The 18,772-nt window shown below is 51.4% G+C and overlaps 2 protein-coding genes across 4 annotated transcripts in view; both read right to left on the minus strand.

Annotated features, from left to right (window-relative positions):
- Positions 1-1,337: 1,337 nt before the first annotated feature.
- Positions 1,338-6,231, minus strand: LYPD3 (LY6/PLAUR domain containing 3). The gene is made up of 5 exons (XM_017502307.2): positions 6,045-6,231; positions 5,240-5,371; positions 4,509-4,679; positions 4,036-4,197; positions 1,338-2,394 (listed from the first exon to the last, which is right to left on the minus strand). The coding sequence occupies exons 1-5, from the start codon at positions 6,124-6,126 to the stop codon at positions 1,883-1,885; spliced, it is 1,059 nt and encodes a 352-aa protein (XP_017357796.1). The 5' UTR covers positions 6,127-6,231; the 3' UTR covers positions 1,338-1,882.
- Positions 6,232-16,818: 10,587 nt separating this feature from the next.
- The window catches only part of PHLDB3 (pleckstrin homology like domain family B member 3), a 24,208-nt gene continuing 22,254 nt past the window's right edge, over positions 16,819-18,772 (minus strand). For all 3 annotated transcript variants that reach the window (XM_037729164.1, XM_017502308.2, XM_037729163.1), the window contains one exon: positions 16,819-17,265. In XM_037729164.1, the coding sequence (XP_037585092.1) occupies positions 17,131-17,265 (135 nt within the window). In that variant the 3' untranslated portion in view covers positions 16,819-17,130. The remainder of the gene's footprint in view (positions 17,266-18,772) is intronic.

Consider the following 18,772-nt stretch of genomic DNA (forward strand, 5'->3'; position numbering starts at 1 on the left):
CCACCCTGAACTGTAACCTGTAACTTCCCACTGCCCTACCCCAAACCTATAAAATCAACTCCTATCCCACTGCCCTCCACTCTCTTTTCAGACTCACTCCACTGCACCCATAGCCATGTTGCTCAGCAAAGCCTGTTTGGGGGGGGTCTTTTCATTCAGAGAGTGTTTTAACACGCATGACTCCCCATTATTAATAGTAATAATGCAATATACTGTTAGGATCTCACTATTCCCCATGTCTGATCATCTTCCCATCAAGCAGTCACAAAGCCGACCAGGAATTCTCATTCCCAAGCCAGGCTTGTCCCCTCCAGGAACTCTAAAGCCAGATCTTCATCTGATTGGGAGGAGACGAAGGTGGGGCTCAAGCCCTAGATCCCCAACACCAAGCAAAGACCAACAGCAGCACCCTCAGGACCTATGGACAAGGGGGATACAGGAGGTGAGCCTACTTAATGACTCTTAGTAACCCAGATGAGGCCAGGTGCAGTGGCTCCTGCCTGTAATCCCAACACTTTGGGAAGCCAAGGCAGGAGGACTGGGCAGCATAGCAAGACCTCATTTCTACAAAAATTAAAATCAACCAAGTATGATGGGGTGAGCCTGTCGTTCCAGCTACTTGGGAACCTGAGGCAGTACTTGGAGGTTGCAGTGAGCTATGATTGGGCCACTGCACTCCAGCTTGGGTGACAGAGACCCTGTCTCTAAAAAAATCCAGATGGCTAGCTGGATGGCAAGGCAGGTGAAGCCTAGGGAGCATGCACAAACTCATTAGACAAAGACAAAGCTCTCTGCTCCCTGGCATTGCTAAAAGCCCCATTCACCCTTCCATGCCACTTAATGGTTTCATCCGGTCTCCCCCTCACCAGTGAGACCACCCACATGTGGGCTAGACCATGTGGGTCAACCATGGCCTGGTACAGTGACTCAGGCCTGTAATCCCAGCACTTGGGAGGCCAGCGTGGGCAGATCACAAGGTCTGGAGATCGAGACCATCCTGGCTAACACAGTGAAACCCCATCTCTGCTAAAAACACAAAAATTAGCTGGGCATGTTGGCATGCGCCTGTAGTCCCAGCTACTTGGGAGGCTGAGGCAGGAGAATTGCTTGAACCCGGGAGGCAGAGGTTGCAGTGAGCTGAGATTGTGCCATTGCACTCCAGCCTGGGCAACAGAGTGACTCCTCAAAAAACAAAAAAAAATGTCCAACAGTGACTGTCCCCAGGGCTGTTGCTCTAGCCTGATAGCTCTCCCTTTAAAGGCTCTGTGATGTCCACCCTAGCTCAGCTAAAGAGGTTATTGTGAGAAAGAAGTGGAAATGACTCCCTTAACGCACTATACAAAGTAATTAAATCTTTATTGAGGCCTTTATGTGCCAGAAACTGATCACACACAGGCATGAGGCACGGTCCCTGCCCTGAGGAGCTCACAGTCCAATAAGGAAGACAGATGGGGATCCGATTCCCCGAAGATGGGGGCAGGAGGGGAGGCAGTGCTTGGGGGGGAGCCACTCTCCCACCCACCCCACCCTCCATAGTCCAGGCAGAAGGCAGTAGGAAGCTCAGCATCCTCTCCCACCTTCCCTGTGACAGCTGACTGCTCTCACTCTGTCGTAGCATCACAAGAGGCCAAGTGGAGAGACAAGGATGAGACAGATACAGGTGCTGTCCTCAAAAAGCTAGAATACCCCGGCAGGATATATACAATGGTAGTTTTATTTCCCGAAGCCGCAAACCAGTGCAGCAGAAGCTGGGGATATTGAGGCATGTTGGAATAACAGGGGCTGGGCCAGCCCAGTCCAGTGGTGAAAACAGGAAGTGATGGGAAGAGGGGTACCCAGGGCCAGAGAAGTAGGTGAGAGGGAAATTTCCAGGTAGGGAAGCTCACAGCAGGGCACCCGCAGCCATGGTCAACAGAAGGGCCGCCAATCCAGCCATGGGAACCGCACAGCCTTTATTATGGGGCTTCTGGGGCTCCCCTTTTGCAGGATACTGCCCCGAATTACTGCGGTCCTGGTGGCCAGCGGCACCTCCAGTTAACCTGGGCTCCTCATCCCTGGAGGCCTCTTCTACTCCCTGTCTCGAAGGCTGGGTGGTTGGGGCTGGCATGGGTTTGGTGGTGGATGTGGGTCTCACTGGGGCCGGGGTAGACGTGGTGAATGGCGTGGTTGAAGCCACAGATATGGTTGAGACCACAGTCGTGGCCCCTGGAGGGGGGATCCGGACAAGTGGTGGGATTCGAGGGGCAAAGTAGGTCTTGTTGCGGAGGTCAGAGTTACAGCGGGACCCCTGGCAGCAGGAGCCACTGAGCGTGAACCCTGGGCCTGTGACTCCATCCCGAGTACAGAACTCATCCTGGACACAGCCCCGGACTGGCAAGGACACGGTCACATTAGCTGCAGGAGGGAGACACAGATAGGTCAGTGGCTGGAGGGAGAGAGGTTGGCACAGCCAGAACAAAACTTGGAGGCATCAGACAAGAAAGAGAACCTGACCGGGCACAGTGGCTCATGCTTGTAATCCCAGCACTTTGGGAAGCCGAGGCAGGCGGATCACCTAAGGTCAGGAGTTCGAGACCAGCCTGGCCACATGGTAAAACCCCATCTCTACTAAAAATACAAAAAGTAGCTGGGCATGGTGGTGGCACAACTATAATCCCAGCTACTTGCGGTGGGGAGAGGGGCTGAGACAAAAGAATCACTGGAACAGCCGGGCGTGGTGGCTCACACCTGTAATCCAAGCACTTTGGAGGCCAAGGCAGGCGGATCACCTGAGGTCGGGAGTTCAAGACCAGCGTGACCAACATGGTGAAACCCTGTCTTAAAAAAAAAAAAAAAATCACTGGAACCTGGGAGGCAGAGGTTGCAGTGAGCCAAGATTGTGCCACTGCACTCTAGCCTGGGAGACAGAATGAGACCCTGTCTCAAAAAAATAAATAAATAAAAAGAACAGAGAACTCCCAATATGAGACAGAAAGGGTTGCATCCATTTATCCTAAAATCTCAACTCAGGTCCTACTATGAGAAATAGACAGACTCACTGTCTTTGGCACACGGTGGATTAACATTTCCCATTGTGCTTTGAATGGAAATGTGTGTAGGCTGAACTAAAAATAAGGCTTAAAACAAAGGTTTGGACCGAGATACACGACCCTTTACAAGACCACAGGGCAGAACAAACGTCTTCTACAACACTCTCGCCATTGTCCCTCTAGCCTTCACCCCTGCTTTTACTTTCCCACCAGAATTTAGTCTTAGAGTCACAGCTACATCTCCCCACCCGGCACAGTGGTTCACGCCTGTAATCCCAGCCCTCCTGGAAACCTAGGCAGGGGGAACGCTTTAGCCCAGCAGTTCAATATCAGCCTGGGCAACAAGGCAAGACCCCACTGTTACCAAAAATAAAAGTAAGCAGTCATGCAGGTGCACCCCTGCAGTCCCAGCTACTTGGGAGGCTGTGGCAGGAGGCAGACAGGTAGAGGCTGCAAGAGGCAGAGGCTGCAGTGAGCTATAATCACACCACTGCACTCCAGGATAGGTGACAGAGCAAGACCCTGTCTTTAAAAAACAAGAGTAATAATAAATAAAAAAGAACTACATCTCCCACAGTATACCTCGCTAGTGATGGAGTTTGAAGAATTTCATTTTCCATGGTTACATCTCTAAATACTCGGGTGGGGATCCCTTGAGTTTTAACGACGAAGAACTAGAGATTCCCCACAGTGCATGGGCAGAAGCTGAGAGGCTTAAATACATTTCTCACTGTATGTCCATTCTGTACCTGGCAGCCCTCTATGAAAATGTATTTTCCCCCAAAACACTCTGGGCCAAAGCATCCCTATCCCCACGCTAATAATGTGTTGGGGGAAGGGACTGCATTTTTCATGATGCCTTACTATACAAGCACTTAGGCCCCACGGTTCCCAGAATGTGTTGCAGGTGAAGGAAGCCCTTTGCGTAAAGGGCTCCCTGCCGCCCAGGATGCTTCAGAAAGGCCACCACAACTCCTACAGGTCCCGTGCTCCGGGGCTCGCTCACCTGCCGTCAAGGTGACGTTGCCGTCGAAGCAGCCCTTGTAGACATGATCGCTAGCGTTGTAGCAGCTCACGACCGGCGGCGCCGTACCCTGGCACTTCTCGCGGCTCAGCCCCACGCAGCTGTAGCACTCCACGCCGTTGGGCGCGTATGCACTCTCATTACCTGCGAAGGGGGCGGAGAGGAGGGAAAGGCGTCGAGAGGGATCCGGAAACGCAGCTTGGCCTCTAGCTCCGCCCCTAAGGCGTGGCCCCGCACTATCAATGACCCCGCCTACTAATAGCCCCGCCCCAGGGTGCAACCTCCCGATACCTACATCCAGGAAGTCCCACCTACTTCCTCTTGGCCCCGCCCTCCAGTGTGTCCCCACCCCCAGCACCCAGGCCGAGTACTCCTGTCTCCGCCCCGGCTCCGCCTTCATCTGGGCGTGCCCCAATAAAGCTCCGCCCCGAGGCTACGGCCCCGCCCCCACGGACCTGCCGGGTCGAGCCCCCGCGAGGTGAGGTTGAGCTTGGCGTTGCAGCGGTCCTGGGAGCATTGCTGCAGCTGGATGAACGCCAGAAGCCCGTGAAGATCCAGGCCGCGGTCATTTTTGCCCGGGAGTCCCGAACCGCAACCCCGCACTGCCACCGAGAATTGTCCGTGGACTGGGGAGAGGCACGGGGGCGGGATTAGCTGTGGGCACGGTCTCAGATGGGGCGTGGCCCAGAGTTGGGTAAGGTATGGGAGGGGCGGGGCCTCAGGCCAACGCCAGAGTTTGGACAAGCCGGGATGGGTGGACGGGCGCCCCCAAAGAGCCGCTCAGAGGGGAAAGAACTACCGAAGGAGGAAGGGGCAGGGTCTTGGAACAGGGGCTGAACCTCAAAGAGCTGAGTCCGAGGAGAGAGCTCGGTTGACAGGCAGGGATGGGGAGGTCTCAGTGGTGGAGCAGAAAAGGTGCATAGGACGTGGCCTCGTCCCAAATCCGAGCTCTCCCAATCCGCCCCACCCAGTTCTCAACTCTCTGCCCCTCGCCCTAGTAATCATTAATAGAGAAGGCCTGGCCTGAGAGGAGGGGCGAGGCTGTGTTGTAGGGTCCCGGCTAGGCTGCAAGGGAGGGATAGGGCCGCGTTAAAGGAGCGTGGCCAGATACAGAAAGGACTATAAGAAGGCGGGGCCGGGCCAGAGGAGGCTGCAGGGGAGCGCGTGGTCCAGGGTCCCCACTCACTGGTCTCCACCGCCCCCACGGCCTCGGTGCAGACGTCCACGCCCGGCGCGCACTTAACCGTCTTCATCTTGTGCGGGGAGCATCCGTCATCTGCTTGCTGCACGCAGCTGTAGCACTCCAGGGCCTGCGCTCCTGGGGGCGGGGGGCCAAGCAGACCTGAGCCCTCCTTGCGAAAGCCTCCACCCCAAAGGGAGAAATAGTCCTTCCCATGCCCTCTGTCCCGGGATGAGACAGTCTTACTGCACACACTTTTCCAGGGCAGGAGTAGGGAAAAGCTTTCCACAAATCTGGAAACACGGGAATCACTGGACCTTTTTTTTCCCTCACACCCCCTATGCCCACTGTGGGCGCATCCTTCCTACAGCCCCGTATGCCCACCGCAGGCGATCCCTGCCATGGAGCCCCTCATCCCAGGGAAGGAGCGATAGCTCCTCATAGCTTTCTGCTCAGAATGAGAGAGCTTTCCCCACAGCAGACTGCTCAGTGAGGGATCCCTTTCCACAGCCCCGTTCTACTCAAATGAGAGAACTCTGCCCACAGCTTCTCTGCCGAGGACAGGGGACTTCTTTCCACAGCTTCAGGATGGGAGAATTTTGCCCACAGTCCCCCTAGTCCGTGGTGGGGAACCTTTTCTACTGTCCATGGTGGGGGACCCTTCCCACTGCTTCCTCTGCTTAGGATGGGGGAACTTTGCCCACAGCCCCCTCTACTCATATGGGGGAGCCTTCTCTGTAGGTGCCCAGAGGAGCCTCCTCTTTAGGAGTCCCCACTGTATCCCCTCCACCTCTCTGGGCAGCAGACCCACCTCCGTGAAGCAGCAGTAGCAGCAGCAGCCTGCCTGCGGTCCGGATCACAGCCTGGGCACCTGCTTTCCTGGCGGGGTCCATGGCTCCGTCCTGCTCCCTTGGCGTCCCCCCTGGGTGTGCCGCCTCCCAGCCCAGGCCCTCTTACCTGAGCCCAGGATGAGTAACCTAGCCCCAGGCAACCCTCGCCTTGCCCAACCGGGCCAACTCAGCGTCCCGGCTGTGGGATGGGACCCGCCCCTAAGCGCGTCATCCACTGGGAGAGCGGTCCCTGCCCTGGGCAGTTGCCAAGGAGGGAAAGGGTGGGAGCTGAGGCTCCCTGACAGCTCTGGGAGAAAGTCTGTGTGTCTGGAGTGGGAGAGTCGTGGGGCTTAAAGAGAGGCTGGGGCTACTCTACTCGACATTCATTGTTCTGTAAATGTTAAATGAGCATCTATGGTGTGCCTGGCTTTGGCCTGGATGATGCTGGAGATGAAGACAGAACCAGCGCCTATCCCAGCAGAGCTCACAGTCTGATGGGGGAGACAGATCCTAACCAAATAATCATAGCAATTGTTTACCATGGAGACTAAGACAATGAAGGAGGAAGTGTAATGATACAAGGAGATGTGGAGTCTAGAAGTGGGGCTGGTGGGTGAGGGCTTCCTCAAGGTTATCTGACATGCAGCCTAAGGAGCATGCAGGATTTAGCCAGCTAGCGCAGGTCAAGAGAGGGGCACGGCCCTTTACAAGCAGAGGGAACAGCACGTGGGCACACCTGGAGGTGGGAGGTAGCATGGACCAGAAAGGAGAGCAGTGCTTCTGAGCTCAGAAGGCCGTGGGGAGAGGGGCAGGAACTGAGATGAAAGAGTCAGGCAGAGGCTAAGACCGTTCAGGGCATTAGAGGCTCCGACAAGAGATTTGGATTAATTCTGGGAATAGTAGAGTATCTTTAAGGGGGTCTAAATGAGCTGGAGAACATGATAAGATTTGCTTATTAATATGATCAAACTGAGAAATAGTGCAGCTAGCCATCAAAAAGTAAATGGAGGCCAGGCACGGTGGCTCGCACCTGTAATCCCAGCACTCTGGGTGGCCAAGGTGAGTGGATCACTTGAGATCAGGAGTTTGGGACCAGCCTGGACAACATAGTGAGACCTCATCTCATTTTATTTAAAAACAAACAAACAAACAAACAAACTTTGTGTTGAGTTTAGAAAGCCTTAAAACAAAATATACTATGTAACTCCATTTATATGAAGTTCCAAAACAGACAAAACTAACCCGTGGTGATAGAAATCAGAACAGTGTTACCTTTGGGATGGTATTTCCCCAGAAGGAGCAACAGGGAGGAGCCCCCACGATCTTCATCTAGGTGGCAGCTGCACGTGTGTACAGATACATAGAGAATCACTGACTTATGCATGTCACTGGACATATGTTATTCTTCAATAAAAACAAGGTAAGAGGCCAGGCACAGTGGCTCACGCCTATAATCCCAGCACTTTGGGAGCCTGAGGCAGGCAGATCACCTGAGGTTGAGAGTTCTAGACCAGTCTGACCAACATGGAGAAACCTGATCTCTATTAAAAATACAAAATTAGCTGGGCCTGGTGGTGCACGCCTGTAATCCCAGCTACTCGAGAGGCTGAGGGCAGGAGAATCGCTTGAACTCAAGAGGCAGACGTTGCATTGAGCTGAGATTGTGTCATTGCACTCCAGCTTGGGCAACAAGAGCAAAACTCCGTCTCAAAAAAACAAAACAAAAAACAAAAAAGCAAGGTAAGAATATCATTGTGGCCTCTGTGTAAAAAAGGAAAATGACTCAGCTGGACGCGGTGGATCCCACCTGTAATCCCAGCACTTTGGAAGGCCAAGATGGGCGAATCACCTGAGGTCAGGAGTTTGAAACCAGCCCGGCCAACACGGCAAAACCCAGTCTCTACTAAAAGTACAAAGATTAGCAGGGTGCAGTGGTGGGTGCCTCTAATCCCAGCTACTTGGGAGGCTGAGGCAGGAGAATTGCTTGAACTGGGGAGGCGAAGGTTGCAGTGAGCCAAGATCATGCCATTGCACTCCAGCCTGGGCGACAGAGCAAGATTCCATCTTAAAAAAAAAAAAAGGCTAGGAAACCAACAAGGGGCCAGGTAGTTTTCCAGGGAAGAAAGAGAAAGGCAGCCCCTGACAGCTGGGAGTTGCCCTGGCACATAGAGTGAAGCCATGGAGCTCAGCTGCAATTAGATAATCTCACAGAGCACCAGCCTTGGACAAAGCCACACTGTGACAGTAAAGGATCAAGAAAAATAAATCGATAGCCTGGTCAACACTTCAAAACTTCGTCTCTACTAAAAATACAAAAAATTAGCTGGGCGTAGGGGCATGCTCCTATAATGCCAGCTACTGGGGGGGCTGGGCTGGGAGAATCACCTGAGTCCGGGAGGCTGAGGCTGCAGTGAGCTGAGATTGCACCACTGAACTCCAGCCTGGGCAACCAGAGTGAGACTCTGTCTCAAAAAAAAAAAAGAAAGAAAAAAATCGAGACCAATCCATAACCATGTCTGAACACAGAAACAAACAAGATCATTGTGTGAACCACAGAATGACTAAGCATCCTCATATCCTGGCTAAAATAAATGACTGCTTATATTATATTTTATTGTATTAAAGTTACAACTTTAGCCTCACTTTGTTTCTCCGGCCTCATAAATCAGATTTATGCAAATGCTCAACACAGCATTACTCCTCTCTAACAGTATCCAAGCCGGAACCAGGCTCCACTTCCTTGCACCATTCCCAAGACCACCACACACAAGCCACAGCCTTAAAATCAATCCTTTCTGGCTAGGTCTCATGCCTGTAATCCCAGCACTTTGGGAGGCTGAGGCAGGTGGGTCATCTGAGCTCAAGAGTTAGAGACCAGACTGGCCAACACGGTGAAACTCCATCTCTACTAAAAATACAAAAAATTAGCTGGGTGTGGGGGCACACACCTGTAAACCCAGCAACTCAGGAGGCTGAGACAGGAGAATCGCTTGAACACGGGAGGTGGAGGTTGCACTGAGCTAAGATCATGACACTGCACTCCAGCCTGGGTGACAGAGCAAGACTCTGTCTCAAAAAAAAAAAAAACAAATTCCAGCTGGGCGCAGTGGCTCACACCTATAATCCCAGCACTTTTCGAGGCCAAAGTGGGTGGATCACCTGAGGTCAGGAATTAGAGATCAGCCTGGCAAACATGGTGAAACCCTGACTCTACTAAAAATACAAAAATTAGCCAGGCATGGTGACAGGTGCCTGTAATCCCAGCTATTTGGGAGGCTGAGGCAGGAGAATTGCTTGAACTGGGAGGCGGAGGTTGCAGTGAGCTGATATGCCACTGCACTCTAGCCTGGGCAACAAAGAGTGAAACTCTATCTGAAAAAAAAAAAAAAATCAGTCCTATCTAATACCCTTTTACTTAGACACCTCACAGTTACCTCATGGTGTGCTTTCTCCCTCATTGCAAGAGGCAACAAACCCAACTTGTTCAACCACAGGTGTGTCCCTGGTGGAGAACACTGACACAGGAGAGCTAATGTACTTGGCTGAGGTTGTCCCAAAGGAAAAGGTGAAGAGTAGAAAGATCTAAAATATTTTAGGAGGAAGAACAGGGAGGGATTGCTGGTGGAGCCGATGTGAGGGAAGAGGAAGTGGGAGGTTTTCAAGTTGATTCCAGAGAGTTCTCTCCATAAACCATGTCATGACATTAATAACAATGGTAACAAAAGTAATATAACAACAGTGACCGAGTATCGCGTGTTTGTTTCCCAGAAACTGTTTTGAACAGGGGCATGTATTACCTCATTTCATCCTCACCTGTACGTGTAGTTATTATCATTTATTAACCACTGCTCTGTGCTTGGCACTTTCTGTGAATCCTCTCTGAATGTCACGACAGCTCTGCAGAGAGAACTCAGTCTCATTTCACAGATGGGGAGACTGAGGCTGGGAGAGACTTGGAAGTGGCAGAACTGGGATTTGAATCCAGGGCTATCTCCAAAGGTCCTCATGCCACTTCCCAAAGTCAGAGCCTGGCTTTGAGTCTGAGACTGTATTTTGCAATGACCCTTAGTTTTGGAGATGGAGAGGCATGGATTTGAATACCAACTCTGCCCCTAATCTGCTGTGTCTTGATCAAGTGACTCCAATTCTTTGATGTTCAGAGGCCTCCTGTCTAAACAAAGACGATAACAAAAGCACATGTATTCGTGCTTCCTCTGTGCCAAGCTGCATTCCACACCCTTTCCACACCATCCTATGAGAGAGTTCTATGATGGTCAATTTACAAATGGGGAAATCAAGGCAGAGATGGGGGGGGCTTAAAACTTGCTCAGAGTCACATAGCCAGGAAGTGGTGGAGAGGGTATTTGAGCTCGGGCAGTCTGGCTTAACTAACTATACCTACAATGAGGTACATGGGTCCATTGGGTAGCAGCTGTGAAACTTTGACAATGACTTGGCCCCTCTGTGCCTCAATGACCTCATCCTCATCCATAAAATGAGGATCTTAACAGTATCTACCCCACAGAGCTGTTATGGGCATCAGTGTTAAATACATGTAAAATGATTAAAATAGGGTCCAGTTCTAGGAGCTATGAAAGTATTAGCTTTGCCAGGCACGGGGGCTCACGCCTGTAATCCCAGTACTTTGGGAGGCCAAGGCGGGAGGATCACAAGGTCAGGAGTTTGAGACCAGCCTGGCCAATATGGCAAAACCCAGTATCTACTAAAAATACAAAAAAAAAAAAATTAGCCAGATGTAATGACCTGTGCCTGTAATCCCAGTTACTTTGGAGCTGAGGCAGGAGAATCGCTTGAGGCAGAGGTTGCAGTGAGCTGAGATCGCGCCACTACACCCCAGCCTGGCGACAGAGCAAGACTCTGTCTCAAAAAAACAAATTAGCTTTTATTACTACTAATAATAGGTTAAGGGCTGAGCACAGCGGTTGGTGCCCATAATCCCAGAACTTTGTGGGGGCTAAGGCAGGCAGATCACTTGAGCCCAGGATTTGAGACCAATCTGGGCAACATGGTGAAACTCCATCTCTACAAAAAATACAAAAATTAGCCAGGTGTGATGGTGCGCATCTGTAGACCCAACTACTCAGGAGGCTGAGGTGGGAGGATCACATTGAGCCTGGGAGGTCGAGGCTGTAGTAAGCTGTGACTATGTCACTGCACTCCAGCCGGGGTGACAGAGAGAGACCCTGTCTCAACAATAATATTTTAAATAGATTGTTAGGATGACTATTATTAATAGCCCCCACACAGGGTAGTCAGCTCTTACACAAGCAATCTCGCCTTGAATTCTTAGCAAGGGGGTAGAGAGGAGCGTCTGTTTCATAGAGGAAGGAACTGAGACCCAGGGAGAGGAAGGTATCTGTTCAAGTTCACACAGCAAAGGAAGTGGCAGAGTTAGAAGTCAGACCCAGCTGCATGGAGCTGGCTCACTGATGACGAGACAAGCAGTGGTCGTGTTCATAAAGATATTATCTGTTCCCCAGACCCTGTGGGGTACCCCAGTTCCCAACAATGACGAGCATGTCAGTCACCTAGGTGAGGTCACTTGGCATCGTGCAGAAGCTCAGAGAGAGAAAGTGAATGACTTCCTGTGAACTCATTCAGCACCGGCCCCTGCCTCCCTGCCTCCCAGCCTTGGAATCTCAGCCCCGATTCTTGCTTTGCTGTGTGATGCTGCATAAATGCTTTCACCTCTCTGAGCCTCCAAGGTGTCTTTTAAATTTAATTTAATTATTATTTTTTGAGACAGAGTCCCACTCTGTCTCCCAGGTAGGAGTGCAGTGGTACGCTCTCAGTTCACTGCAACCTCCGCCTCCCTGGTTCAAGCGATTATTCTGCCTCAGCCTCCCAAGTCACTGGGACTACAGACTACAGGTGTGCGCCACCATGCCAGCTTTTTTTTTTTTTTTTTTAGAATCTCATTCTGTCACCAGGCTGGAGTGCAGTGGCGTGATCTTGGCTCACTGTAATCTCCACCTTCTGGGTTCAAGCGAGTCTCCAGCCTCGGCCTCCTGAGTAGCTGGGATTACAGGCGCCTACCACCATGCCCAGCTAATTTTTGTATTTTTAGTAGAGATGGGGTTTCACCATGTTGGCCAGGATGGTCTCGAACTCCTAACCTCGTGATCCGCCCGCCTCTGCCTCCCAAAGTGCTGGGATTACAGGCGTAAGCCACTGCAACCGACCAAGGGGTCTTTTTTTTTTTTTTTTTTTTATAACAACAGGAGTGTCTTTCATGGTAGAGTGAGACAGTGGGCAAAATATCGAGTCTGGAAGTGGACAGACACATTTTAATCCTACCTCTGCCACCCTCTTGCTGTGCAACCTCAAGCAACTCAATCTTCTCTGAACTTCAGCTGAAAACCCCTACCTCCTGAGGGACAGAGCGAGGACCCAGCAAGTGACAGGCAGGGTGAGACTAGCATTATTATTGTGTGCTGCTCTGAAGCAGGAGGCCCAGCAGGTCCCAGCTGTGTGGGAGAGTTTCAGGGAGGAACCCCAACTGGCCAGACCAGAAGAACTAGCATCTCAGGAGGGAGTGGGACCCAGGGTGGAGAAGTACCTCTTGCTCAGGCCTGCCCGGATTCTGGGCGCTGACCCCCGCCTGGCCCATGACCAGGGAACAGAAAGAGGTTTGAATGCAGGGCACCACTTAAGCCCGCTGTGTGGTAGGTGGCTGGCTTTTCGAGATTCTTTGCAGACTTCATGGCAAAGAATCTAGAATCTGGTTCAGGGGCCGGTGCAGAGGCGGCCCCCAGCACCAGAGATCACTCCCCAGACTCAGGCAAGCCCAGGACCACATTCACTCTGGGTTTCTTGTCTCCCTGTGGCAGAGCAGGCTCTGAGCCCTGTGAGGTTCCCAGCCTGACTCAGGCCCACTCCCTGTGGGACATACCATCTGGGACAAGCTGGGGAAGGAGTGGAGTCGGGGACAGGGCTGACTGTATAATTTTCGGAGTTCAGTGCAAAATGAAATGTAGAGACCTGGTTCAAAAGGCAGGAAAGAGTGCTGTTAAAGGTACTAAAATAGAAACACTTTTTCCTTTCTTCTGCCTCATTTTTTTTTTTTTTTGAGATGGAGTCTCGCTCTTGTTGCCCAGGCTGGAGTGCGATAGCACGATCTCAGCTCACTGCCTCCTGGGTTCAAGCCATTCTCCTGCCTCAGCCTCCCAAATACCTGGGATTACAGGCATGCCCCACCATGTCCGGCTAATTTTGTATTTTTGGTAGAGACAGGATTTCTCCATGTTGGTTAGGCTAGTCTCGAACTTCCAACCTCAGGTGATCCGCCTGCCTCAGCCTCCCAAAGTGCTGCGATTACAGGTGTGAGCAACTATGCCCAGCTTTTTTTTTTTTTCTTTTTTGAGACAGTCTCCCTCTGTCACCCATGCTGGAGTGCAGTGGTACAGCCACAGCTCACTGCAGCCTCTATCCCCCAGGCTCAAGCAATCCTCCCACCTCAGCCTCCCAAGTAGCTGGGACTACAGGTGTGTGTCACCATGCTCAGCTAATTTTAAATTTTTTTTTTTTTTTTGAAACAGGGTCTTGCTATGTTGCCCAGGCAGGTCTCAAACTCCTTGGCTCAAGTGATCTTCCTGACTTAGCCTCCCCAAGTGCTAGGATTACAGGCATGAGCCACTGCGCCTGGCCTGTCTTTCTCTAAACCCTTCATGGTGTTTCATGTTACGTTCTCTTGGGCACAGAGATACTCATAGGACCAACACAGATATTCAGTGGTGGCTAGAGACCCTGCCCCACAACGTGGGCAACCTGACTGGGATCCCCTTCCCACCAGTTGCCCACTGCCATGTTCTACCCCAACATACCATGAGGCACAAGTACCCAACCCTGATCTTCTTGTGGCATGCCTGCAACAGGGGTGGAGGGTGCCAGTGATCACGGGGCAGAGTTAAGAAGGGGACAGGCCAGGTGTGGTGACTCATGCCTATAATCCCAGCACTCTGGGAGGCCAAGGTGGATGGATCATTTGAGATCAGGAGTTGAAAACCAGCCTGACCAACATGGTGAAACCCCATCCCTACCAAAACTACAAAAATTAGCTGGGTGTAGTGGCCAGCGCCTGAAATCCCAGCTACTCCAGAGGCTGAGGGTGAAGAATCACTTGAACCTGGGAGGCAGAGGTTGTAGTGAATGGAGATCGTGCCACTGCACTCCAACCTAGGTGACCAAGTGAGGCTTCATCTCAAGAAAAAAAAAAAAAAAAAGCAGGGGACAGGAGTGGGAACTTGTCCCAGAGAGGTGGGGCTGCCTATGAAGTGAGGCTGTAATCCCCCTCATCACGCTTTCATTGTCCCATTGTCTAAGCTTACCCAACAGAAATTCAGGTTGGGCGCGGTGGCTCACACCTGTAATCCCAGCACTTTAGGAGGCTGAGGTTGGCGGATCATGAGATCAGGAGTTCAAGACCAGCCTGACCAACATGGTGAAACCTGTCTATACTAAAAATACAAAAATTAGCTGGGCATGATAGCAGGTGCTTGTAATCCCAGCTACTCAGGAGGCTGAGGCAGGAGAATCACTTGAACCCGGGAGGTGGAGATTGTAGTGAACCAAGATTGCACCACTGCACTCCAGCCTGGGTGACAGAGTGAGACTCTGTCTCAAAAAAAACAGAACTTCAAAGATAAATTTAAGAATTTCTACACAGTGACCACAGAGCATTAAACCCAAGAAACCCAACAGCAGGACTCTTCTGAACACAGAGAGCTGTCGTCTACAGTGGTCAGATGTCCATGAAGCGGGATTCCATATTGCAGAGGGGCTGGGGGATGAACTGATCCAAGAATCCAGATGTCACACACCGGAAGGTAGAGGCCAGGGGACACCTAGAGTCCCGGAGGACCTAGGAATTCAGGTGTCTGCACTCCCGGGACTCAGAGCACTATACCTGAGTCCTCAAGGGAACTTTTTGAGGCAGGAAAGAGCTGTCTCCAGAGTGACAGGTGGGGGACCCTGGGGGACTGTGGAGAACAGGCACCAGACCCACCCTAGGGGTCAGGGAGAGCTTCTTGAAGGAAGGGACACCTTAGATGAGACCTAAAGGATGAAGTCAGCCAAAGAGCTCTGCCTGCCTTGTTCATGACGGTCCCCAGGCCTTAGCATCACTTTCCCATCAGTTTATTCCACCACCAGATGTTCACTCCATACCTAGTATGCACCAGGCCCTGTGCTGTACCAAGAGCTCAGCGGTGACTAAGACAGCTGTCACTCAGAGTCCAGAGCGGGAGACAGACTCAACAGCAGGATGATCCCGGGTACTCAAAGCCATGAGAGAAGCACAGGACAGAACGATCAGGGATGGGCATGGGGAGGCACAGGTGGATCGGTCAGGGCTATAATGAAAAGCCCAGAGCCGGGAGTGGCGGCTTAGGCCTGTAATCCCAACACTTTAGGAGGCCGAGACAGGCAGATTGCTTGAGCCCAGGAGTTGGAGACCAGCCTGGCCAACATGGTGAAACTCCATCTCTACTAAAAATACAAAAAAATTACCCAGGCATAGCATGGTGGCCGGCGTCTGTTATCCCAGCTACTCGGGAGGCTGAGGCAGGAGAATCATTTGAACCTGAGAGGGGGAGGTTGCATTGAGCCAAGATTGCGCCACTGTACTCAGCCTGGGTGACAGAGTCTCTCTCTGTCTCAAAGAAAAGAAAATCCCAGAAAAAGCATCTGACCTGCCAGGATAATCAGGGAGGGCTTCCTGGAGAGACTTAACACAGGAACTGAAAGCTAAACGATGAGTAGGGCTTTCGTGGAATGGGGAGGGGTGCCTAAGCAAAAGGAACAGAATGTACAAAGGCCCAGAGGAGAAAGGAAAGCAGGGTTTTTCCCCCACTTTCATGAAATGAGACATGCTTTTTTTAAAAAAGAGACGCCATCTCACTCTTGTCACCCAGCCTGGAGTACAGTGGCGCAATCTTGGCTCACTGCAACCTCTGCCTCCCAAGTTCAAGCAATTCTCCTGCCTCAGCCTCCTGAGTAGCTGGGATTACAGGCACATGCCACCAGGCTGAGACATGCTCTATGGTGCTGGGAACACAGTGATGACCAGAACAATGCTGGCTCTGCCTCATGGAGCTCCCAGTGCATAAACAACACAGAACCATCGCCCATAATGACCCAGGGCCTTCAGGGATGGGATGATAGAGCTCAAAAGAGGGTGCCTGACCCAGCCAGGAGAGTCAGTGAGGGCTTCCTGAAGCAGGTGCCAACTGAACTAAGGCTGGAAGAATGAGGTGCAGCTGGTTAAGGGAAGAAGGGAGGCGAGGGTCGTGGCTCTCACCTGTAATCCCAGCACCTTGGGAGGCTAAGGTGGGTGGGTTGCTTGAGTCCAGGAGTTGGAGACCAGCCTGGGCAACACAGTAAGACCCCATCTCTATGAAAATAAATAGATAAAAGAAAAACAGGGAAGAAAGGGCAGAGGAAGCAAGGACGTAGGCAAAGGAGGAAGCCTAGGAGTTCCTAGAAATTTCCAGCAGCTGGTCAAACCAAAAAGGTTGGAAACAGAAGGGCCTACAAACTAAAAAAAAAAAAACTGCCAACACTAAGGACTCGCGCCTCTCACCCTCTTCTCCCAGCCGTGACCTTAGAGTGGAAGGCCTCTATTCCTAAAGAGAGACGGTTGTGGGGCGCGTGGCTCCCAGAGGTACCCATTAACTCAGACGTCCTGCCCAGGGGCCAAAGGGTCCCGGACTCCTGGGCTGGAAACCACAGCAGCAATTCCTGTTCTTCCTCCGTATTTAATTCGGTATCACAGGAGAACCAACAAATAGTTCCTTCCCGCCCCTGCAGTCTTCCTCCTGCCCCAGGCAGGGCCTCAGGGGCTGGCGATCCCGTCGGGGGCAGGACACCTGCAACCCAGAACGCAGCAGCTCAGACCAGCCGAGATGCAGCGCCAGCGGAATTCCCGGGAGAGTTCCAAAGGGGCGGGCCCAAGTTTATCGGCAGTGGGCGAGGCCTAGGAACGCCCCCGCGCGCGTGGCGGGGGTGGAGCCTCGAGGGACTTCCCCAAAATAGGGCGGGGGGGGGCACTCAAGGGGCGTGGTTTTCATCAGCTGCTGTCACGATGACGTCCATCCAAATGCGCATGGCTTCGGGGCTAGGAGCCACCATGTAGAAAAGGCGTTCGTAGGTTTTGACGCAGAATGTCAGGCGGGGGCTGGGGCTCTGGAATAAGCAGAAAGTGAGGATAATTAAGGCAAAAGTCCGAACCCAGCCTTGCTAATTATAGCCTGTGTGGCACTGGACAAAGTACTTAAGAATCTGAATGTCAGTTTCCCTGTCTTCCCAAATGATGCCGCCTACCTCACTGGGTTATAAGGATTAAATGAATTAACACAGGAAAGTGCTTAAAATTAACATATGTAGAGCGCTATTGGCAAATTAGGAGCAAGAGAAATTTAAAAGTAGGACTTATGGCACCTTCTCTCAGTCTAACTTCTCCTATATTAGAAATATAGGCATTCAAATTCCACCTCCCCGAAATCTAGGTCCGCTTGCACCTGGGGAAAATTAGTGTCTCGAACCTGTTATTGAGAACCCACTTGCCAATCCCAAATTGAGTAAATCCCTTATGTCCATTATCTGTTTTTAGCCCTGATGGAATGGGTTGATGTGTACCCATTCTACACATGAGAAAACTAAGGCTGGTCAAGCTGGATGGCTCACGCCTGCAATCCCAGCACTTAGGGAGGTTAAAGCAGATGGATTGCTTGAGCTTAGGAGTTCGGACCATCCTGGGCAACATACGGAGACCCCATCTCTACAAAAAATGCCAAAAAAAAAAAATTAGCTAGGTATGGTGGCACGCACATATAGTCCTAGCTACTCTGGAGGCTGAGGCAGGAGGACTGCTTGAGCCTGAGAGACAGAGACTACAATGAGCTATGATTGTGCCATTGTACTCCAGCCTGGGCAACAGAATGAGACCCTCTCCCCAAAAAAAAAGAAAACTAAGGCTAAAGGAGTCACTTTCCTGATGTCACATAGCTGAGATTCCAACCTAATTGCTAAAAAGCCAGTTTAGTTACTCTCCATAGAGCTTTCTAAATATTGTATTGGTTGCCAACATTTAAATTTTTGGCACTGTGTTTTTATACAAGTTTCAGTTCCTGAATTCTCTAGAGGAAAATAAATACAAGACAACATGATGGGGGCCGCTCCTACTTGGCAACTGTTGGCAGAAGTCAAGTAATAACCATCTCCTTTATCCATTTAAAAAAAAATTTTTTTTTTTTTTTTTTTTTTTGAGACAGAGTTGAACTCTGCTGCCCACACTGGAGTGAGGTGGTGTGATCTCAGCTAACTGCAACCTCCGCTTCCCAGGTTCAAGTAATTCTCCTGCCTCAGCCTCCTGAATAGCTGGGATTTCAGGCGTGCACCACCATGCCCAGCTAATTTTTGTATTTTCAGTAGAGATGGGGTTTCCTCATGTTGGCCAGGCTGGTCTCGAACTCCTGACCTCAGGTGATCCACCTGCCTCAGCCTCCCAAAGTGCTGGGATTACAGGCATGAGTCACCATGCCCAGTTAAAAACTTTTTTAAAAAACAGAGATGGGCCGGGCGTGGTGGCTCACACCTGTAATCCAAGTACTTTGGAGGCCAAGGCAGCGGATCACCTGAGGTCGGGAGTTCAAGACCAGCCTGACCAACATGGTGAGACCCCGATTTAAAA

The sequence above is a fragment of the Cebus imitator genome, unplaced genomic scaffold (genome assembly GCF_001604975.1).
Source record: "Cebus imitator isolate Cc_AM_T3 unplaced genomic scaffold, Cebus_imitator-1.0 Scaffold296, whole genome shotgun sequence".
Lineage (NCBI taxonomy): Eukaryota > Metazoa > Chordata > Mammalia > Primates > Cebidae > Cebus > Cebus imitator.